This window comes from Diceros bicornis, chromosome 14, assembly GCF_020826845.1.
Source record: "Diceros bicornis minor isolate mBicDic1 chromosome 14, mDicBic1.mat.cur, whole genome shotgun sequence".
Classification (NCBI taxonomy): domain Eukaryota; kingdom Metazoa; phylum Chordata; class Mammalia; order Perissodactyla; family Rhinocerotidae; genus Diceros; species Diceros bicornis.
Genome location: NC_080753.1, coordinates 16,869,635 through 16,894,600, shown reverse-complemented (window position 1 = coordinate 16,894,600; position 24,966 = coordinate 16,869,635). Strand labels below are relative to the sequence as shown.

Here is a 24,966-nt window from a genome sequence, read left to right as displayed (position 1 = left end):
GGAAAGTTCTCTATTAGAAGCTTTAGAATTCTGAATTCAATTTCTTTAACAAGTATAGGATGATTCAGATAATTTATTTCATCCTGGAGGCATCAGTGGCTCATGCTAGTACACCATTTATCTGGCCAGATCTATTTCCTGACTACTTTCAACACTTCCTTTACTGTTTTTAGATTTTTAGTGTCTATTTTCTCATCCATAAAATGGGTCTACTATACTTTGTTGCTATCAATCTTAAATGAGAATGTACGCAAAGACTTATAAATGATAAATCTCTTTAAAACATTTATTGTTGCTCTTTTTTTTTGTTGTTAAGCTGTATTTGTATATGCTGTCAAATAATGCTCTTTCTAAAATTTATCAACTAAACCAGAAAGGGAGGAGATCAAAATGTCAAAAAGCAAAAAGCAAGTAAGAATAGAACTTATTCCTTTTTTTTGTTAAAGTTTAATTTTATAGGCAAATATTTTGGAAATTTTGCCCTGTATAACCATTTTTCTGGGCTGAGTCTAGCTGGGGTTAATAATGAATACGATAAAATATTGCACAAGAATCACATCTACATGGTTGCTTAGATAAGTTCTTTATTCTGAAAGCTGATTACTGTTGTTTAAAGAAGGGACCATAAGACAAAGATAGATGTCAGTCTCTGAATTCATTCTTTATACGTGTTAAAAATCATGCAACAGGAATGGCAATGATGTTATAGTCTTTTTTTTTTGGCATATTGTTTCAGGAAACATGTAATTCTTCGTTTTAATCCAAAGTTCTAGTGACTTAAGTCCTGTGGTTATACAACTTTCAAAATCTTCAACTTGATTCAATTAATTCAATTTAAAGTACCAAATTTATATCCAAGTCCAAAGTTGTCATCACAGACTATGCTGCTTTTGTATATATCGTTGTATGTAAGAGATTTCTACAAAGATCCAAGAGAAAAAGATGCATTACTGTCTGGAATCAACTTTGTAACTAACATGCCTACAATTTCCCCTCTGGTATGTGTCAATTAAAGGATGTAGCCCTTCTCCGCTTAGTCCTGCAAAATGCACATTGGGCATTTCAGTAAATTTTGTTTTCACATCGACAAGTAGCCTTGCACTTTTCCTTGAGCAGTTCATGTTCACAGCCAGCTGTTGTCTTCAAGGAATCACAGTTACTAAGGAGATCTTCATACTCGCAACTATTGGCTGTAACAAAGACAGATTAGTTACCTCATTATCATTATCCTCAGTAGCAGCAACACAATCCATACGTTCAAAGTGCATGGGGGCGTGGGGTTAGCACTGGACAAACAGGTTAGCGTCACTTACACTACCATGGGCCTTTCACTTCTTGAGGGACATATGAAATGTCTTAGTTGAGCTGACTGATTAATTCACCATTTTTTTATTTTGAACTTGGTGATATGTTTCTAAAATGAATTGACCTACTTTTCTCCGTTAGCAAAGAGAGTAAAATGAATATAAATAAATCTCTCTACATCTGCAGAGTCTAATATGGGAGCCACTAGCTACATGTAGCTATTTAAATTTAAATTATACTAAATTAGATAAAATTAAAAATTTAGTTCCTTAATCTTACTAGCCACATTTCAAGTGTTCAAAGGTCACATGTGACTAGCGGCTATTTGTAAGACATATGCTGCTGGAGAACATTTCCATCATGTCATACTATTGGACAGCACTGCTTTAGACTCCAGTGCTTTCTTTCTGGAGAAAGTGACATCCATGGGAAGATAAAGATGTCAAACCGTGACAACATGCCCCTTTTCTTTCTGATATTTCTTCTTGGATGTTCCCCAGGGGCCCCAAACTCAACAAATCTCAAACTAAACTCATCACACTACCCACAAGGCTGACTATTCTTGGGTATGGTCTACCTACACCCATCCCGCCGTCTCAAGGAAATGGCTCTCTGACTAGTCAGTAATTTAGGCCGGGAAGTAGAACTCCTTTTCTGACTTCTACTTCTGACCAGCACTCAACCAGCACAAGTCACAAACACTAGCTATTTGACTTCTTGTCTCTCATCTCTGTCCATTTCTCGTCATGCATTTTGTCAGCAATGCAGTCAAGACATCCATTTTTTTCAACTTATGTTTTTCAACAGTTATCTTGGTGGCTTTCATCCAATTGTTTCTACATACTATTGTTAAAAATCTTTTTATAAAACATGATTCTGACCTTGTCACTGTTTTGTTTAAAATCTTTCAATTGAGTGATTAATGTTACTAGGATAAATTCCAAGCTCCTTAGCAAATTAGCTACTTAGCATTCAGCAGAGGTATAAATATTCAACTTTTTTTCATTTTAGTTGATTTATAGCTTTTATATGATCAATATTTTGAATTATAGCTATATAATTCAGTCAGAAAGAATGCTAACCAAAGGTGAATTCACTTAAATGGTAAAAATCTCAGTGAACAGGGCAACTCCATTGTTCATAATAATTTAAATAAAAGTATCCCAACTATAAAAAGCTGACAGCTATTTTTACTTCTCTTCATGGCAACTTTAGAAATGAAACATGACATTTATTTTATTCTCTCCTTTTGCAACAATATGTTCATGAGTTCTGTGAGCCAATACTGTATACAAATTGAATTTTGTCATTAAAAATGTGCACAAAACTACTATCAAATTATAGGGCAAGTGATCATTTATTAAGTTAAACACTAGGATTCCAATTATACTATAGAAAAAAAATGAAGTAATCAGTATGATGAACTCATTAGCACCAAAGAAACATAATATTTAGTTTCCCTGTCTAGACTGAGCCATAATGTGATCTGACATCCTTAGATTTACATATTTTGATTCTTTCAAAATACGACCTCTGGTAGAATGATAATAACTTTGATGAAGTGAACTATTTACCAAAACCATGTATAGTTAATATTACTGAGCTCTGCATAGTCACAAAAACACATCGATGGTAGATGTTTTATTATCTTACATATGGTAATATTCTTTTCATTACAAATAATATGTAGGTTATTGAAGGGTTTAAATGTTTACTTAAACACACACTCTGTTGAGTCATCATTTTATCTTTTGCATAAAGACATTATTTAAATCGATTACTTAAGGAGATTTCTTAATCCATAAGAAGAAACTACAATATCAAGTCTTTGTTAAAATAGCAAGTTAATCACTTCAAACTTACTGCATAGTCCACTGTCACAGTTACCAGGGCAACTGGCACAAGGTGCGCCTTGTTGGTAAGGGGTATTCTTTTTACTCACATTATTACCACTGAAATTTAAAATACACAGTGTTAAATATTTTTCACTTTGCTGTTTAGTTTCTACTCCAAGGGCAGCATCGAGCACCAAACATACATAGTTATTAAATGTTTTTAGTTATGTTAACAAAACGAAGAATTACTATTCCCAGTGTGTAGTTCAGATAATGTACAAGTTAAGAAAATACTTAACACATTGACCCTTCTGCTTGACTATAATTCTGCAGGCTGAGCAACCAAATTGGAATACTAGAGTCTAAAGTTTTCAGAGTATACTTCAATGTGGCGACACACTTCATCTCCCAATAGACTCAGTCAAATCCGTAAGGCAGTACACCCCAATGTGCTGCCTAGGGGTAGAACATACCTCCTAGAAAGAGAGAAGAAGGTCCTGGGGGCAGGGGGTTGCAGTATGGAAAAGAATACTCAATGTTACAATATCATTTTACACTTGAAAGACGATAAAATACCATAATTTTGCTAACGTTAGAACTAGGGACAGTAAAGTTCCGGTGTATATATTTTTGACCTCTAGGTGGTGGTAGTGATATTTAAGTAGTTGGTGTGTGTTTTGGGGCAGGGAGATCTGGGGAAAGGTCTGTGAGTTTCTAGAGGTGGTGTGTGAGAGATTTTTATGTTTACCAAAAACAAAAATATTAATTTAAAAAAGTTTTGATAAATACCAATATCTAGAGTGTAATCATCTTCAGTGACTAACTTGTAACTCACCGATGATCATTATCCTATTGGCCATTTAATTCATTTGAAAATACATGGGAGTGCAAATCTCAATAGTGTCAAGTTGGCCAAGAGCCCAAGGCGGTGCATTTCTATCTCAGTCTCCCTGTAGAGAATATAGTTGTATGTGTGGGAGCCCTTGGGAAAACTGAAATAGATATAAAAGTGCTGTGGAAGTTCTCTCACTCCTGCTTTCTCTCATTATTCACTCCAGCTCTCACTTCAGATGCCTGGCTTCAGATGCCTCCCCCTCACGGCCAGGCAGTGAGTTTGGATGCTTTCTCCTCAGACCTCTCAATTGCTTCTACTAAACCCTACCTAATAGGGACTTGCAGGAAAATGACTTTGGAGGTCATACTTCTCAAACTGGAGATCCATATCCCCAGGTTATCTACAGCCTCAAAATAAATCTTGGAGGAGGTTTCCCTCTGCCTCCAGTGATAAGGAATTTCAAACATTAACAGAAATTAAGACTAACAGATATGCTAAGTTTAGATCTTCAATCTATCCATAGGGTTTATTGTGGATAACATATTGCTTGATAAAAGAGCTTGTTTCCTGCTATAAATCAAGACCTTAACAGATGGTTCCTTATGGAGCCTTTTGTGAAAACTTCTGAGAAACAAAGACTTAAGATGTTACCTTTTTCTGGATTCTGAAATATATCAAAGATCTCTTGAAAAACATTTGAGACCCAAAAGAATGAATCATTTCTTAATGTAAGTGGCTTTTAAAGCAGGAGTAGGAACATTTTAGCAGACAGGGCTGAAATCACAATTTGCCATCCCCTATTTCGCACTCCACTACCACCCCTTGCCTAACCATCAAGCTTCCACCTTTCTAGAGTGTGAAACTAACGAGAACTGATGATATGAAATCCAGAGAAATACACACTACACATGCTCATGGAATAACCTTGAGCCCTGGGTAAAGGTGATTAAGAGAAAAGACATCAATTTATAATTGAGGAAAGATAGCTTCAGATTTTACACTCGGAACTCAGAAGTTGATTTCTTCTCAGATAAGTTGAATGTATCTCAGCTTAAAGAGCATTTCCAAGGATTCATTCTTTCCTTTTACTGAAATAGGCTTTTATTCCGGTTTGTTTAATATATGAGAGTTTTAAAATATTAAATCTCAGATGAAATTATTGGCATTAAACTCTTAAGTGTATACTTACGCAGGACAGTATTGGCAAACATAGTAGTATTTTAGACTCTCTTGATTGGGACAATAGGCAATTCCACATCCAACAAGGTAAGATGAGTACCAAACAGCCTACAAATCCATAAGGGAATATATGACAGTGCATTAAAGAAGAGGAAAAATACTAAAAAAACCCAAATAGTAGCAAATATAAAACTGAAAAATTGTTACTATTATAGTTTGTAGCCATGTACCTATGGAAATATTTAAATTACTGAAACAAAGTCACAAACTTTTAAAATATTAAATTTTCATGTACATTCACATTCCATTTATAACGCTGGAAAAGTACAGAGTGTACTTCCCTACCATGAGTTTTCAGGTTGTGGAAAAAAATGACAGCTCTAGGTGAAGTAGCAGCCAAATGCCAGGACTATATGTATTATACCTACTCAGGCTCTTCCCCCAAATTGAACACTGGAGTTGGTCATAATTTGGAAAAGCTTTCTCTATTAGAGCATTTGTGGCAGAAGTATTTTCATTTGTTCCCCTTACCTGGGTGTAATGTCCAACAACTGCATTGGAACTCTTTGGTCCTACACCATAGATAAAGTCGAGGCTCTCATCATACCAGCTTTGGATTGCAGTTGACCAAGAAGTAGGGTCACTAGACATATAGATATTCTCACCACATCTGGTATCTAAGAAGAAACAGATCTTTCATGAGGAAAGCAATAAAACATTTGATGGCAAAAGAAATCAACTATGTGAACACAATGCTTTTGCCCTTCAAACAAGTGTCTATACTTGCTAACTATTGATTAATACATTAAACAGGTGCTTATGTTCCTTATCACCTATGAAGCTGAATAGAAGACAGATCTGTCTAGCGCCTTGAGGCTCGCCTCAACATGAAAATTTTGAATAGACTGAGAAGATCTTATTCTTTAAAAATCCTTCCCCCTCTGGACTGTCAAAGATGTATTCTTTTTCATGCTAAATTCTTCACATGTGTAATGCCTCCTGTCCTCTCAGCTTTGTATTGTAAGCTTGCAAAAGGCAGCCACCAATTTTTATTCTTTCTCTCCTCCTCTTCCAGACCCTCACTAGAGATTTTTCACATGATAGGATGCTGAATAAATGTTATCATTATGATTTTGTGTAAACTTTGATAAAAAAGGTTTACAGGCAATCTTTAAGAGCCCCAATCAAGAGGTAACTGACATCAAGAGGGAAGACAGTTTTCAAAACTTTTGAGTCTTCTCTTTATCAATAAATGAGAATGACACAAGGCCAAACCCTGCTGAAAGAGTTAGGCAAGAAGGTCTTGCAGAGGGTGACATCAGCAAGATGATTAAGTAGGAAGCCCTGGACTCTCCTTCCCCTGACAAACACACTGATTCAGCTACAATTCATGAACACAATGCCCTTGGGAGAAATCCAAAAACTAATTGAAAGGCTCCTGTACCCTGGGACAATATGAAAACAGACTCACTCAAGCCTGTAGGGAGATTAGGACACCCTCTTGCTAGAATCCCCACCCTCAGTGCAGTGCCATATGATCGGGAAGAGACCCCCTAGCTCCCAGATTGTCCCGGGGGAGAGAAAGAGCTGGTTCATGTGTCCAGCAGCCCAGCTTTTCCAAAGAGACTTCCCAGTGTGCTGGTTTCTGTCTTGCTGGTCTTGGAGCTCTGACAGTCGAGCATAGGCTAGCCACCCGGGGGAGAATGGAGATAGTGGCTTGGGCTGGTAGATGCCATAACACCTCCTCCAGGCTCAGCACAGAGCAAGCAAATGAAAATTCCTAACTCTCAGCTTTCCCCTGGGGAGGCAAAGAGCTTGTTCAATGCTTCAGGTTTTCCAGGGCTGCCCAAAGAACTGGCATCTGTCTTGCTAGTCTGGGAGCTCGGATGGGTTTGGCACATTCTTGCCCCGTGGGGGAGAACACAGATGGTGATTTGGATTCGTAGATGCCATAGCTCCTCTCCTTGACTCATCCTGTGATGAGACAAGCAGACAAAAACCACAGCTTCCTGCTTCTCCTTGGCGAGGGGAAGAGGTCGTCTGGGCATCCAATGCCACAAATTTTCCAAAGGCTGCCCAAAGGAGTGGCTTCTGACTTGCCTGTCTCAGAATGCTAACAAGACGTAGCATAATCTGGCTGCCTGGGGCTAGTGAGAACAGATAGACATTTGGGCTGGCAGTTGCTATAGTCTCCCTTCCTGGTTCAGCACAGAGTAAGTAGGCAAAAGACTCCAGCTCCTACCCTCTCCCTGGGAAGAGAGCGAGTTAGATGGAATGTCCAAATATCTATCTTTTCTGGGGACTGCCTGAGGAAGTGACTAAGGATCTTTTCTGACCACAATGGACTTGAATAGACACATCTCCAAAGAAGACATACAAACGGCCAACAGGTATATGAAAAGGTGCTTGACGTCACTAATCATCAGGGAAATGCAAATCAAAACCACAACGAGTATCACCTTACACCTGTCAGGATGCCCATTAAAAAAAACAGAAGACAAGTGATGGTAAGGATGTGGAGAAACTGGAAACCTGTATACTGTTGGTAAGAATGCAAAATGGTATAGCTGCTGCGGAAAACAGTAGGGAGGTTCCTCAAAAAATTAAAGGTAGAACTACCAAACCATACAGCAATCCATTTCTGAGTATTTATCCAAACGAACTGAAATCAGGATCTTGAAGAGATATTAGCACTCCTATGTTCATTGTAGCACTGTTTACAATAGGCATGATGTCGAAACAACCTAAATGTCCATTGACAGATGCATAGGTAAACAAAATGTGGTATATACATACAGTAGAATATCATTCAACCTTAAAAAAGAAGGAAATTATGCGACACGTGACAACATGAATGAACCTTGAGGACATTAGGTAAACTGAAATAAGCAAGTCAGAGAAAAGACAACTACTGCATGATTCCATTTCTGTAAATATCTAAAATAGTCAAATTCATAGAACCAAAGAGTGGAATGGTGGTTGTTGGGGCTTGGGGGAAGGGGAATGTGGCATAAAGTTTCAGGTAAGCACAATGAATAAGTTCTAGAGATCTGCTGTACAACATCGTACCTATAGTCAACAATATTGTGTTGTACACTTAAAAATCTGTTACGAGGGTAGATCTCATGTTCAGTGTCTTTACCACAATAAAATTAAAAAATAAAAATAAATAAATGTTCTTATCACCATAAAATTAATAAAAAAGAGAAAGAAGTGCCTTGCAGCTCAGAAACTTCTCCTTAATTTTCAAGCTCTCACTTAATATTTACATTTTGGTGGCTTGAACTATGATGTCTACATGCAGCTTAAACAGAGTATAAAATTTTCTTGGATATCTGCTTTAATAGGGAAGGAAAGAAACGAAGAATCTAACAGTAGACTTAGATCTTTTAGACCATTTGTTTCAATCGTCTATGAATGCAGTCATGTCTCTTCATAATATCATTATAATGTTAGCATTAACAATATAAATAAAAATAGTTCAACTGAAATATGTAAATTACTCACTACTTTCAAATTGGGCTTGCCTATATGATATCATGCTTGATAATGTAAATAAATAATTTATGTAAAGTTTATGCATAAAAGTTTTTACTCTTATAGTTTTTATGATCCTTGAAAAGATATATTTTATAGTTTTTTGAGTCTAATATATTATTCTATGCATTATAGGCACACAGTCCATAGAAAATACTTGACTGTTTGTTACCAAAAATTAAAAAAATGAATTAACATACCCAAAATATTCATCCTGATTAAAAAGATTAAATATTTTTAGAGCAAAATTCAGGAACAATTCCACATCATTCAATACATTTTATGAATACAAAATAAATAGATTTCAGGAGACAAGTCAAGATGGCAGTGTAGGCAGACTCTGAACTCACCTCCTCCCGCGGACACAGCCAATTTACAACTACTGGTGGAAAAATTACCCCTGAGACAGAACTGAAAACTGGATAAGAGGAACTCCTGCAACAACGGACAATCCTAATTGAGGTAGAAGAGGCAGAAACTCCCTTCTGGAGAGGAAAAACGCTGCCTTCACAAGCTGCAACACCTCACGGCCGCCTGGGAGCAGCCCAAAGGTATGCAGCCCTCCTTGGAGGTGCAGGGCGCTGAGCCGGGGAGCGCCCCCGCTGTGGGCATTTTGTGGACCCAGCACAATCGAGAGGAGTGGCATAATATCTGACTTTGCCTGCTACTAAAACATTGGGGAGTACCCCCAGAAAAGCTGGTTTACAAAGAAATTAAAACTGGCTCTTAAAGGGCCCACGCACAAACTCACCCATTTCAGAAAGCAACCTAAAATCACCAGAAAGAAAGGTGCACAGTGCTTTGGTGAAAAGCTCACCTAATAGGCCCTGAGTGCATCTCGGTGAGAGGTGAGACCTCTCCAGGGACTGGGACATTGGCGCCGGCCATTGTTGTGGCCTGGTGTTGGCGTGCTGACACAGATGCTGTTGGGGTTCTCCCTGAGGCCTGCTAGCCCAGGGTCTGCCCCACCCACTAGAGCACCAATTTAATCCAGCTCAGCCAGGGCAGGCAGCCCACCCTAGAGACTGGCCCCACACAACAACAAGCCCTGAGGCAACTTGTGGGCCTGCATAGATTGGTGACTGGATTCTCTGCAGCCTGGCAACTGAGCCAACTTCAGTGGGGCAGGGCGTGCACAAGGAGTGGGTGGAGAGTGTGGGGTGGTGGTGGAGTGTGTGGGAATCCTGCTGTGGAGAGACTGGGTCCACTTCGGGAGGTTGGGGCGCACACATGGGGCAGGACTGTGTTGACTGTGTGTGGACCTGTGGGCGGGAGGGCTTGTCAGCTGCAGAAGACTTGTGCTTCTCAAAGACCCACATAGGGGGTTTTCACCACCTTCCAAAGCTTGAAAAAATTGGGTGCTCCCGTGCCTGAGGCCAGCCCCACCCAGCTGCAATCCTCAGAGAGCTGACAAGAGACCTAAAGGCTGGAAGCTTATAGCAATTGTAAGGCCCTGAGCCTAACAACCTGCCACGCTGGGGGCCTACTCACTTAAAAGAAATACTGCAACACAAACGTGGTATTAGAAATTGAAACCAACTGCGCTGGGGCTCCCCACATCTGATAAAGAGACTGAAGGGCTTACAACAACTACAAGCAGCTGAGCATTACAACAGCTGGCCAGGAGCATAACTCGGCCTCCCTTGGTGCCCACAGGGAGAGCAAACAGGCCACAACAGAAGGACACATGTAGCCCACATAGGGGTCACCCCTGGAACATTGAGAACTGAGGGAAGCACACTGCAGGCCTCCTAAGGCATCACTTACATAAAGTCACTTATCCAAGAGCAGCAGACGTAGCTGACTTAACTAATATGTAGACACAAGCACAGGGAAAGAGGCAAAATGAGGAGGCAAAGGAATACATTCCAAGTAAGGGAACAAGACAAAACTCCAGAAAAGGAACTAAGTGAAACAGAAATGAGCAACCTACCTGACAGAGAGTTCAAACAAAGAGTGTTAAGGATGCTCACTGATCTGGGGAGAAGAATGGATGAACTCAGTGAGAATGTCAACAAAGAAATGGAAGATATAAAAAAGAACCAATCAGAAATGAAGAATACAATACTGGAAATGAAAAATTCACTAGAGGAACTCAAAAGCAGAGTAGAGGATACAGAAGAACGGATCTGTGAGCTGGACGAAAGACTAGAAGAAATTACTCAAGCTGACCAGGTACAAGGGAAAAGAAAAAGAGTGAGGACAGTCTAAGGGACCTCTGGGACAACATTAAGCACACTAACATCCATGTTACAGGTGTCCCGGAAGGAGAAGAGTGAGACAAAGGGGCAGAGAATCTATTTCAAGAAATAATAGATGCAAACTTCCTTAACCTAAGGAAGGAAACAGACATCCAGGTACAGGAATCACAGAAAGCCCCAAGCAAGATAAACCCAAAGAGGCCCACAGCAAGACACATCGTAATCAAAATGTCCAGAATTAAAGATAAAGAGAGAATCCTAAAAGCCGCAAGAGAAAGTCAAGTTACGTACAAAGGAAACCCCATAAGGCTATCAGCTGACTTCTCAGCAGAAACCTTACAGGCTAGAAGAGAGTGGCATGATATATTTAAAGTGCTAAAAGGAAAAAACTTACAGCTAAGAATACTCTACCCAGCAACGTTATCATTCAAAATGGAAGGAGAGATCAAAAATTTCCCAGACGAGCAAAAATTAAAGGAGTTTGTCACCAAGAAACCAGTGCTACAAGAAATGTTAAAGGGACTGATTTAAGGGGAAAAGAGAAGACCACAAATAGGAATAATTATCTATTTCCATGTTAAGAGGGTAATGGATACAAATGCACAAAAAAGAGCTTAGATATGATATCAAAAACATAAAAGGAGGGAGGAGGGGAGTTAAAGAGTAGAGCTTTCAAACAGAGGTCAAACTAAAGAGACCATCAATTCTGTATAGAAGAAGAAAGGAACAGAGAAGGACTACTAAAACACTGAGAAAAAAAAGTTAAAAAATGACATTAAGTACATACTTATCAATAGCTACTTTAAATGTCAATGGACTAAATGCTCCAATTAAAAGGCATAGGGTGGCTGATTGGATAAAAAAACAAGACCCATATATATGCTGCATACAAGAGACACACTTCAGACCTAAAGACACTCACAATCTGAAAGTGAAGGGATGGAAAAAGATACTCCACGCAAATGGCAATGAAAGGAAGCTGGGGTAGCAGTACTTATATCAGACAAAATAGACTTTAAAACAAAAACTGTAAAAAGAGACAAAGAAGGGCATTACATAATGATCAAGGGAACAATCCAACAAGAGGATATAACACTTGTAAATATCTATGCACCCAATGTAGGTGCACCTAAATATATAAAGCAATTAACAACAGACATAAAAACAGAAATAGATAGTAACACAATAATAGTAGGGGACTTTAACACTCCACTTACACCAACGGATAGATCATCCAAACAGAAGATCAATAAGGAAACATTGGCCTTAAGTGACACACTAGAACAGATGGACCTAGTAGATATATACAGAGCATTCCATCCAAAAACCGAAGAATACACATTCTTTTCAAATGCACATGGAACATTCTCCAGAATTGATCACATATTAGGCCACAAAACAAGTCTCCACAAATTTAAGAAGACTGAAATAATACCAAGCATCTTTTCTGACCACAACAATATGAAACTAGAAATCAACTACAGGAAGAAAGTCAGAAAAGCCACAAATATGTGGAGATTAAACAAAATGCCACTGAACAACGACTGGGTCAACGAAGAAATCAAAGAAGAAATCAAAAAATACCTGGAGACAAATGAAAATGAAAATACGACGTGCTAGAATTAATGGGATACAGCAAAAGCGGTTCTAAGAGGGAAGTGTATAGCAATACAGGCCTATCTCAACAAACAAGAAAAATGTCAAATAAACAATCTAACAATGCACCTAAAGGAACTGGAAAAAGAAGAACAAACAAAGCCCAAAATCAGTAGAAGAAGGGAAATCATAAAACAGAGCAGAAATAAATGAAATAGAGACCAAAAAAACAGTAGAAAAAATTAATAAAACCAAGAGCTGGTTTTTTGAAAAGATAAACAAAATTGACAAACCTGTAGCTAGACTCACCAAGAAACAAAGAGAGAAGGCACAAATAAGTAAAATCAGAAATGAAAGAGGAGAAATTACAACAGACACCTCAGAAATACAAAAGATTATAAGAGAATACTATGAAAATCTATATGCCAACCAATTCGACAATCTGGAAGAAATAGATAAATTCTTAGAATCATACAACCTTCCAAAACTGGATCAAGAAGTAGAGAATTTGAATAGACCAATCACCCCAATCACCAGTAAGGAGATCGAAACAGTAATCACACCTCCCCAAAAATAAAAGTCCAGGACCAGACGGCTTCCCTGGTGAATTCAACCAAACATTCAAAGAAGACTTAATACCTATGCTTCTCAAACTCTTCCAAAAAATTGAGGAGGGGGGGAAGCTCCCTAACTCATTCTACGAAGCCGACATCACCCTGATACCAAAACCAGACAAGGACAACACAAAACAAGAAAATTACAGGCCAATATCACTGATGAACATTAATGCAAAAATTCTCAACAAAATACTAGCAAATCACATACAACAATACATTAAAAAGATTATACACCATGATCAAGTGGGATTTATTCCAGGTATGCAGGGATGGTTCAACATTCGCAAATCAATCAACGTAATACACCACATTAATAAAATGAAGAATAAAAATCACACGATCCTCTCAATAGATTCAGAGAAAGCATTTGACAAGATACAGCATCCATTTATGATAAAAACTCTGAATAAAATGGGTATAGAAGGAAAGTACCTCAACATAATAAAGGCCACATATGACAAACCCACAGCTAATATCATCCTCAATGGTGAAAAACTGAAAGCTATCCCACCAAGAACAGGAACCAGACAAGGATGCCCACTGTCACCACTCCTATTTAACATAGTACTGGAAGTCCTAGCCAGAGCAATCGGGCAAGAAAAAGAAATAAAAGGGATCCAAACTGGAAAGGAAGAAGTGAAACTGTCACTATTTGCAGATGACATGATTTTATATATAGAAAACCCTAAAGAATCCACCAGAAAACTTTTAGAAGTAATAAACAAATATGGTAAAGTTCCAGGATACAAAATCAACATACAAAAATCAGTTGCATTTCTGTACACTAAAAACTAAGTAGCAGAAAGAGAAATTAAGCATACCATCCCATTTACAATTGCAACAAAAAGAATAAAATACCTAGGAATAAACTTAACCAAAGAGGTGAAAGAGCTGTACATGGAAAACTATAAAACATTGCTGAAAGAAATTGAAGAAGACACAAAGAAATGCAAAGATATTCCATGCTCTTGGATTGGAAGAATTAACATAGTTAAGATGTCCATACTTCCTAAAGCAATCTATGGATTCAATGCAATCTCTATCAAAGTTCCAACAACATTTTTCACAGAAATAGAACAAGGAATCCTAAAATTTATATGGAACAACAAAAGATCCCGAATAGGTAAAGGAATCCTGAGAAAAAAGAACAAAGCTGGAGGTATCACACTCCCTGATTTCAAAATGGTACTGGCACAAAAACAGACACACAGATCAATGGAATAGAATCAAAAGCCCAGAAATAAACCCACACATCTACGAACAGCTCCTTTGACAAAGGAGCCAAGAACATACAATAGAGAAAAGAAAGTCTCTTCAACAAATGGTTTTGGGAAAACTGGACAGCCACATGCAAAAAAATGAAAGTAGATCCTTACCTTACACGATACGCAAAAATTAACTCCAAATGGATTAAGGACTTGAATGTAAGACCTGAAACTATGAAACTTCTAAAAGAAAACATGGGCAGTACGCTCTTCGACATTGGTCTTAGCAACATATTTTCAAGCACCATGTCTGACCGCGCAAGAGAAACAATAGAAAAAATAAACAAATGGGACTACATCAAACTAAAAAGCTTCTGCACAGCAAAGGAAACCATCAACAAAATGAAAAGACAACCTAACAATTGGGAGAAGATATTTGCACACCATACATCTGATAAGGGCTTAATCTCCAAAATATATTAAGAACTCATGCATATCAACAACAAAAAAACTAACAACCCAATTAAAAAATGGGCAAAAGACCTGAACAGACATTTCTCCAAAGAAGATATACAGATGGCCAACAGACACATGGAAAGATGTTCAAAATCATTAACTATCAGGGAAATGCAAATCAAAACTACAATGAGATATCACCTCACGCCCGTCAGAATGGCTATAATTAACAAGACAGGAAACAATATATGTTGGAGAGGATGTGGAGAGAAGGGAACTCTCATACACTGTTGGTGGGAGTGCAAACTGGTGCAGCCACAATGGAAAATAGTATGGAGATTCCTCAAAAAATCAAGGATAGAACTACCATATGATCCAGCTATTCCACTGCTGGGTATTTATCCAAAGAACTTGAAAACACCAATGCATAAAGATACATGCACCCCTGTGTTCATTGCAGTGTTATTCACAATAGCCAAGACTTGGAAGCAACCTAAGTGCCCATCAAGGGATGAACGGATAAAGAAGATGTGGTATATATACACAATGGAATACTACTCAGCCATAAGAAATGATGAAATCCAGCCATTTGTGACAACATGGATGGACATTGAGGGTATTATGCAAAGTGAAATAAGTCAGAGGGAGAAGGTCAAATACCGTATGATTTCCTTCATTAAGTAGTAGATAATAACAACAATAAACAAACACATAGAGAGAGAGATTGGATTGGTGGTTACCAGAGGGGAAGGGGGGAGGGAGGAGGACGAAAGGGATAATTCAGCACATGTGTGTGGTGATGGGTTGTAATTAGTATTTTGGTGGTGAACATGATGTAATCTATGCTGACATAGAAGTATAATGATGTACAACTGAAATTTATACAATATTATAAACCAATGTTACTGCAATAAACAAAAAGTTAAAAAAAAAAAAAAAAGAATCCACTAAGATAAATAAGTCCTGGGGAGTTAATGTACAGCATGGCGACTATAGTTAACAACACCGTATTGTATATTTGAAAGTTGGTAAGAGAGTACAAAGTTCTTATCATCACAAGTTGATAAGACTTAAAAGTTCTCATCACAAGAAAAAAATTGTAATTGTGTGTGGTAATAAGTGTTAACTTACTGTGGTCATCATTTTGCAATATATACATATATCGAATAATTATGTTGTACACCTAAAACTAATACAATGTTATTTGTCAATTATATCTCATTTAAAAATAAATTAATTTAAACAAGAAAATAATAAATAAATAAATGAAAAAAAATAGATTTCAAAATGCCAAACAGCTACACAATATCACAAAAAGGGCAATGGGTTAGAAATCAGAAAACCTGGTTAACTGTCCAACATATGATACTACTTCAGGTTGTGTTCCTGGGTAGGTCATTCCTCCCACATCCTGGTTTTCTAATCTTTAAAACTGGAAAAATGATGATACATGACCTATTGACTCATGAGCTGGTTGAGAAGAACAAACAAAATATTGCTTAAGAAATTATTTCCATAATGCAAATAATCAACAAGAACAAAATGGTACTTTTAGTTATCTCTTTATGTACAGACACTTTGATTTTAAAAAGACAGCAGTAAAAGCAACATTTATTCACAAAATCTTCTTAACGCAACATCCCAGAATGGTCCATTCTATTTTATTTGTCCAATATTATTTTATTTGTTCATTTATTCAACAAATATTTACTAATTTACGTACTGGTTTTGCGGTCCTCTGCCCTACTGTGTTCTAAAGTGCACTGGTTTGCCCACCTTTGGGCATTTGCTGTTGCTTCTCTGCTCCATTCCTAAATGTCACAAGAAAAAAATTGCACTTAAAGATTCAACTCCAACGAAGCATATGCTTTATGATTTCATTGGTAGGTTGATTTGCACTACTTTAAAATTTCTGTAGGTGTATTATCTAATTGTCATTGGTATTAAAATATCCTTTTGTTGGTTTTGCATGTGTGTGTCTTTATCTGCTCCAGTGCCAGTTTCCACACAAAGAGAAGTCCATAGGTGACGTATCTAATAGAATAATATCTATAATATCTGACTATTTATGCTAGCACAGCAGCCACACCTAGGATTTTTAGTAATTATGCCACTTTAAATACTGATCATCATGTGAAGTATTCTAATTATATTTCAATACTGATAAGCTGGCCTAGGTTATTCCCACCTCCATTTGTAGCCCATTGTGTTCAAATGAGAGATAGCTAGCTTTTATGGACTATGCCCTGGAAAGCAGGCTATTATTTACCCTAAATGGCATTGATCCTGAAGGAAAGGGGATTTCTTTATTTTAGACTAGGAAAGATAGTGAACAAAAAAAATGTAGCAGCTTCACGTTTGCTGTCTGAAGATTTGGCTTCTAATTCTGCTTTCCCAACTTAATAGCCCTGTAACTTTGACAAGTCATTTAACCATTACAAAGGAAAATTAATTTCTGTACTGCCCGTAACACAGCTCAAATGAAACAGCAAAACAGAGGCAGAACTTGGTAAGTCACAAAGCTCTTAAGAGATGTCAGTTACCAGCTACCTGCTCCTGCCACCGCTGGTTCACACCACTTTCTTTGTATCACTGCCTCTTACCATCTTTAGCATGTTGCTGGCAGGTGGAGAGACTGATTTCCTTAGTTCATTGTGTTTGTTGACAATCTCTCTTTGGACTTGCGCTTGAGTGGTTAACAAAGCAGTAAAAGTTGGATCCTAAAGGGAAATAAAATCAGGGTTATTTTTTTACATCTTTGAAAACTGCATTTAAGAGTGAATGAGTTAATGCAAGGGAACAAAGATATTTTAAAAAGCATTATAAACCAATGTGACCTCAATAAAATTAAAAAAACAAAAAGGCATTCAGTTCAAGCCAATATTAATTGTTAAGAGTTGCCAATGAATCTGAGCCAAAACCATGACAAACAGGAAAGAAGTAGTTCAAAGTCTTGAGAATGGGGATGTAAATCATGGCATGACAAAGGAAAAACTTCTCTGATGCCACAAATGCCAATTTTCAGTTTCAAGGGAACTCAACGTGATTTTTGTAGCATATGAGTGATAATATTTTATAACCACAAAAGTACACAGAAGACAATAGGATCATTCAGACATATTCATTCACGTTCGATCAGGCTGCAGCAGGGGGGATAAGGGTGGAGTTCAAGATTCATCCTGGACTTTAAGGGGAACTTCGACCTGATGTGGTGTCTGTATTTAGAGAAAGAATGTATTTAGAACATATTAAGTGAAAGAATGTTTAGGTTCAGTTGAAGTGCATTCAGTATTCTAGTAAAATGATTCTACCTATTGTGGGTAGATTTTATGAGGTCACTCAAAAGACATCTTTGCAATATTAAAAAAATCTCCAAGGCAATTTGGAGGGAGCAAAGCCACCCAATTAATGGACTATTGCTGACTTTGTCCCTTTTAGTAACAGAAATAGAACTGACAGGGTATTAAATAGGGTGCTGATATTTCTGGTGTACCTTTGTATGTGTGGGGGAGGAGGTCTAAGCCTGGAGGTAGAGTAGGGTGTGTGAATTGTTCTATAAGGTTTATGTAATTTGATGACCTAAATTTATACAAGAGTGTGATGTTATATGAGCATGAGCAAGAGTTTGAAGTGTAAGTCTAAACAGACAGGGCCCTTTGTGGATTTCCCCCGACATCTTTGGGTAAGTTATTCTCTCCTCCCCTCAATACTGAGTTCCCTCAAAGCTCTCCAAATACTATGAACACAGGTCTGATTGTATTTTATTGCCACTATTTACTTATGCACCCATTTCTCCTGCCTGTTTCTATGTTCTTAAGGACAAGAGTGAATGCCATTGTGCCCACAGATTCAGCACATTCTCAGCTACTGATTCCTGAGTTAGAAAAGATGCACACATGAAATATCAGTTGTGACTAATCTCTGCATTACAGCAAAGCGTAAAATAACATCCCTGGATATGTCCTATTGACCATCAAAAACCTGCTTAAAGTAGTTTCATTTCAAAGCACAGCAAAATTTTGTCTCTGAAAAAAGTAATTATTTTCTGCCTCTTACCCCACCTTGCTTTGTAGATAAAATTTCTAGTGAAGAAGATGTGCCTTTTTTTTTAATGAGTATCAATGAAGCTTTTATTAGGTGACGGGAAATATGAAAAGTGTTGAGAATAAAATGGATCAAACAGAGTATCTATATCTCCTTAAAGAGTTTATATTGGATAGGCAGTATGACATAAATAATTACATCACCACATGATGACTGAAATGGGAGATGGGATCTACTAGATATAGAGGAAGGAGGGATCAGTTCTTCTTGACTGAGGTTAGGAAAAGCTTCACAAAAGAGGGTCTGGATTGGGGTTTTGAAGGGTGAATAGTGTTTTCTGGGCGTCCTCAGAAGGCACTGAAAACCACACTGGGCAGAGGGTATGTAGAGCATCTGATCAACAAACATCTAGTGGTGCAAAAGACCAAATGATACCTCTTTAAACAATTTTATAAGTGAAGATCAGGAGGGGGACTACAAAGGTAACAGGGGATTAGAAAGGGCCATGAAAGGAAAGAAATTGAGAAGACAGCAAACTACTTGAATGAAGCCCTAGGTGATAAATAAACTGTCTTCAGATTGAAAATTTCATTACGTAACATAATGACTACATTTCTGAATGCCCAATGAGGTTTGACCCAGTGTCAGAATTCTCTGGTCTGAGGCGTCCTAGCTCTTCTTATATTCCCAGAGTTAAAGGAGAGTGTGGGAGCAGACAGCAATGACCAAAGTTCCTCACATTCAGAGGTTTTCTGATCAGGAGATAGACACCTTATATGGGCACCTACCCAGCAATCACTGAAGAAGGTAATTGATCTTGTTCTTGGGATTATTTAAGCAAAGTAGCATATTTAAAATAGAGGATTTGAGTTCAAGAGTTGGTCTCTCATATACTAAGTCTATGACCATTAAAAAACAAAGCAAAAGAAAACACTAAGAGCTTTAGATTTATAATTTTTTTTTTTAAAGAATCTTTTTTTAAATTTTATTTATTTATTTTTTTCCCCCAAAGCCCCAGTAGACAGCTGCATGTCATAGCTGCACGTCCCTCCAGCTGCCGTACGCGGGCCGCGGCCTCAGCATGGCGGGAGAAGCAGCGCGTCGGTGCGCGCCCGGGACCGAACCCGGGCCGCCAGCAGCAGAGCGCGTGCACCCAACCGCTAAGCCACGGTGCCGGCCCTAGATTTATATTTTTTAATGTAAAAAACGGGTATAATTTTGTCATACAGTAATGAAAATTAAATGTGGTGATATATAAAGTTGTGCTTCTTTAGTTGTGTAAATACATTGTTAATTTTCTGTGGAGATCACAATGAAATGAACTAAATAAAAAAAAATCAGAAAAGATCTTGAGGGTGGAGGACTATCATTAGCTTTTTAAACTCATAGACCAGTTGTCCATTAGAAATATAATTCAAGCATTATATGTAGTTTTAACTTGTTGGTGGTCACATTAAAAAAGTAAAAAGAAACAGGTGATATTAATTTAAATAATACATTTTATTTGAAACGGGTTGAGTGGTAGTCCACAAAAATGATATGTCCATGTCCCAATCCCCAGAATCTGTGAACGTGACCTTCGGAAAAGGGGTCTTTGCAGATTTAATTAAGTTAAGGATCTTGAGATGAGAGCCTCCTGGATTATCCGAGTGCGCCTTAAATCCAATGACATGTGTCCTTGTAAGTGATACATTGAGGAGTAGGTGATGTGAAGATGGAGGCAGAGATTGGTGTGATGCAACCACAAGCCAAGAACACCAAGAAGTGGTGTTCTGGCTGCTGGAAGCCACCAGAAGCTAGGAGAGAGGAAGGAATAAATTCCCTCCTAGATCCTCCAGAGGGAGTATGGCCCTGCTGATATCTTGATTTCAGACTCCCGGCCTCCAGAACTGTGAAAGAATAAATTTCTGTTGTTCTAAGCCATCCAGTTTGTGTTAATTTCTTACACCAGCCCTAAGAACCTAATATATTAATTATCCAAAATATCATTTCACCCTGTATTCAATATAAAAATTATTAATGAGATATTTTCTTCTTTTTTTTGTAATAAATCTTGGAAATCTGATGTGTATTTTATACTGATAGTACATCTTATTTTAGACAAACCACATTTCAAGTGTTCAATAGGCACATGTGACTAGTGGCTACTGTATTGGACAGCTCAGCCTCAGACTTTCATCTAGATAACTGTCTTAAGTGCTTTGAGCTACCAACGAGTACTTTGTGATGTACCAGACACTCTTGCCCCTTCCACTCTCAGAGTACCTTGCCATCCTACAAAGTTGCCTGGATACCCCTGGAAAGATTTTCCACTTTAACCTTACCTTTCCTTCTGTGGGTAAAGATGGAAGCAACAGAGCAGCCAAAAACACCACCACTGGGAGTAAAGCCATTGCTGGGAAGTAAGTCAAAGAGAACAAAGGTTTGCATTGAAACATGTAGTGCATGGACCTCTGAGCAAGAGAGGAAAACCAATGTAATGATCTTGGTTATCTCAAAGGAACTGTGATTCTCAAATTCATAAATAATGTAACAAGAGAAGTTGATCATATGGTGCCAGTAGAACCATAGAGGAACCAACCTTGTCTCTGATAGGGACAATAAAAAATAAACTGAAGAACTTGACTGATACCCTTGAAGTATACCTATAAAGACTAGGGACATGCCACCTTCTTTCTGCCCAGTTCCATTGCTCCTAAGGCCTATCAAAAAGAAAATAAGGAAAAAACAGACTTCTTCATAGTTAATTATGGTACTGGATTAATTATGCATCTCAATTTTGGAGGAATTTATTTTCAAAGTGTACCATCTCTTGGTTTGCTCTTCTCTATGAAAAGTAGAACTGTTTGTTCTTTTATTTACACGTGACTCTAATCAAATTCCAGGGTTGTGATTACACAGAAATAAATGTACAAACACTTTATTAGTGGTTATTTCTCTGATGGCGGGATTAGAAGTTATGTTTATTTTCTTCCTTACACTGGTCTATATTTTCAAATTTCCCAGTATAGAAAAAATACAAATACAATTAATGTTTAAAAATCTAGCGTGTTCAAATTTGCTGAGTCCATGATTTGGTACAATGGTTTTATATTAACTTTTTAAAAGACACTCAGCATTGGGTTGCCCATGTTGTCCTTTCTCAGTGTGTCAAAAAGATCCTTGGTCCTATAGATGAAGCAACACCACCACTAAATTTAGAAAGCACTCACTTCTTGCCATTAGTCATATAAATTGCTCACTTTGTAAACTGAAGGAATGCTGCCTTGATTAGTTTTCTTTGTGTGAGACTGCTACTCTCAAATTCTTGGAAGTAAAGCAATTCTACACAATTTATCTGTGGTACTTCTCAGGCCCTATTGATTTGTAAATAGTAGACAATTTATACCTGTTTCATGTATTTCCTTTAACTTAAATAACGTGCTCATAAGAGGGAGAGGAATGAAGATTTATTGACCATGTACGGTAAAATACGATATCTAATTTCACTCTCAGACCTTGATAGGTCTGACTATATTTTACATGTGAAGAAACTGAGGCTTAGAACAGTTACTTAACTTATACCAATAATAAGGTCTTAAGCAATATCAGAAATTAGCCTTCATCCAATTATGACTCACATTATGACAATGCACATTGAAAGGAACATGGTTTCAACTGGCAAAAAGCAATCGTTTTGCAGCACAATGGAGACATTCTATCCTTATTTTAACAATCCTTGTATTAATACATAACCATATATGTTCATAGTAAAAATCACTACTATGGAAGTATATATAATATATACAAAATTGTCATACTTTTACATTTTTCTATTAAAGACAGTTCTAGTATAATTGTTTCAAAGTGATAAACATGAGAATTATTTATATTATCTACTTTAGAATGATATGTGAAAATTCATTTAAGTTTCAACTTGATATAGTGAGTAAAAGAGTAAAATTAACATATCATTCTATCAGTAAAAATTTATCCATACAGTTTGAAAATCATGGATAAATTTATTAATTATATCTTTTTACCATTGGCAAAATAAAAATGATTGACAAAATGTTCACATTAAAATAAATGAATTATCACTTACTGTTGGTTCTCAGAGCAGGATGAAGTATCTGCTTTATCTGTAGGAAGAAGGAAGGTGGAGAGAAGGTTAGAGCACAATCTGCATTACACCTATTTCTGTGTTAGCAAATTCTGGTTATGCAAGTAAGTCAAAGTCAGTAAATTTCCGAAATGGAATTTTTCAAATTAATAGCTTCAAATTTCATTGTGAGTTGTCTGACATTGTTTTTGACATTACGTGTTTCCCACATAGCTTTTAATATGTGTAAGTAAAGCATGCGTTCCCTCCCTAACCAGCCCTCTCCTCTTAGGCACACTAAAATCTGGATGCTGACTTTTTGGCCTCATTTTTTAATAATAACCACTCAAGACTGGTTAATCACTGCTAAGGTAACCAGGATCCTACCTGATAGCTGAACTCCCATGGCTCAACTTTCTATAACTTTTATTTCCCGGTTACCAACTTTCTTTAGTTTATTCGTTAAGAGCGTGATCTTTGGTGAACCATCAGTTCTAGGAAATTCTCTCTGAGCTTCAGTTTTCTCTTCTGTAAAATGTAGATTATCATATCATGGGTTTGCTTTGAAAACTGAAAGGCATAATATGCATAAAACACATAATACAATGCCTGGCATAGAATATTTAATAAATGGAAATTATTAATATTTTTATTATCCTTTGCAATGCATGGTAGTTTTCGAAGCTCATAAGATCTTTCCATAAATGCAAGTTGTTTGATTGCATTGCTAATTTTAAAAGTGCTTATAAGACCTATTTTTACTTCCAGATGTCACAGGAAAAAAATCAGTATAATCTAATCAGAGATTCAAATGTTCAAGGCCCAGTTCTACTGGAGACCTTCTGGCTAACTTCAGGAAAATGATCTAACATCTGGGCTTCCTCATTAGCATCTTGCATCCTCATTAGCTCATTGAAAGACATACACATGAGCCTGAAGATTCTGTTTAGCTCAGTCATTCAATAGGTTTGCATTAGATGACCCACACTTCCGTAATTCAATGGACCATGATGCCACATACTCCTCCTTGCCACTCCCCTCTCTCCCTACCCTCACTCACCCAACGTATAATCATCTTTGTTGCATCAATGAAAGCAATGACACTTTTGGTGAGAGTATATTTAAAGAAAAAATGATTATATTTTATTCCTTTAAACCCACATTCATACATAGTTGAAAAGTTGGCTGCCATTTTTTTCCTTGCTACTTACGAGTGGAAAAATATTGTGCCCTTTCTTGTAGGTGTTTTAAGACCAGGATAACATGGTTCTCCTAGGGTGTCTACAGGAAGAGCATGGTGTATGGTTTCATAATCCTAGAATAGGGAAAAAGAGGATATTTAAAGTAAAGATGTGAAGAATAGATAGGTGGTATCAATAATCTCTATCACAAACTTAAAAGCTGACTCAACTGTTAAGTATTGTTCTCTAATAGTTTACTGTATTTACTTGATCTCATCATTAAAACCATAATCTCCTTCTGAAATCAGATTGTGGTTTTGTGTCCTGGTATTTCCTTCAAACACTAACAAGGAAGTAGGTTTCTTAAAGAAGTTCAATTAACTGTTGGTTGACTAACTTCCTTGGAATATCACAGCATAGTTTCAAGACTCCCAACTCTTTATCTAGACCTCCAACCCATACACTCTTTAGAAGATAATTTCTATGAGTAGTCACCCACATAGTGAGCACTTACTACATGGATTTGGGGGTCACACCTATATCTCTTCATGTCTTTTCCTGGAAGTCAGTAGATGACTGAAGTCTAGAAGCGTCAACAACCACAATTCTAATTGTTTGTAATATACAGTTTCTAATAACTGCACATTCAAAAACATAAATAAGAAACTAAAGTTCTTTTTTTGTGTGTGAGGAAGATCAGCCCTGAGCTAACATCTATTGCCAATCCTCCTCCTTTTTTGTCCCCCCAAAGCCCGGGTAGATAGTTGTATGTCATAATTACACATCTTCTAGTTGCTGTATGTGGGACGTGGCCTCAGCATGGTCGGAGAAGGGGCGCAACCCTGCGCACCTGGGATCCGAACCCAGGGATCCGACCCCCGCCGGCAGTAGCGG

General features: G+C 37.4%; 1 protein-coding gene across 1 annotated transcript; it reads right to left on the bottom strand.

Annotated features, from left to right (window-relative positions):
• Window positions 1-568: 568 nt before the first annotated feature.
• Window positions 569-24,192, bottom strand: LOC131413586 (cysteine-rich secretory protein 2). The gene is made up of 9 exons (XM_058554176.1): window positions 24,103-24,192; window positions 22,895-22,931; window positions 21,135-21,205; window positions 17,370-17,486; window positions 16,490-16,577; window positions 5,686-5,831; window positions 5,165-5,262; window positions 3,169-3,257; window positions 569-1,190 (listed from the first exon to the last, which is right to left on the bottom strand). Exons 3-9 carry the CDS (start codon window positions 21,201-21,203, stop codon window positions 1,063-1,065), a joined length of 735 nt encoding a protein of 244 aa, XP_058410159.1. The 5' UTR covers window positions 21,204-21,205; window positions 22,895-22,931; window positions 24,103-24,192; the 3' UTR covers window positions 569-1,062.
• Window positions 24,193-24,966: the final 774 nt, after the last annotated feature.

What these genes read in the sequence shown, in the direction of transcription:
- LOC131413586 (XM_058554176.1), bottom strand. Translation starts at nt 21,203, where the DNA reads ATGGCTTTACTCCCAGTGGTGGTGTTTTTGGCTGCTCTGTTGCTTCCA. An exon ending in CTTTACCCACAGAAGGAAAG is followed by an intron (nt 17,487 to 21,134) that starts GTAAGGTTAAAG and finishes ATTTCCCTTTAG; the next exon opens with GATCCAACTTTTACTGCTTT. An exon ending in CCAGCAACATGCTAAAGATG is followed by an intron (nt 16,578 to 17,369) that starts GTAAGAGGCAGT and finishes TGTGACATTTAG; the next exon opens with GAATGGAGCAGAGAAGCAAC.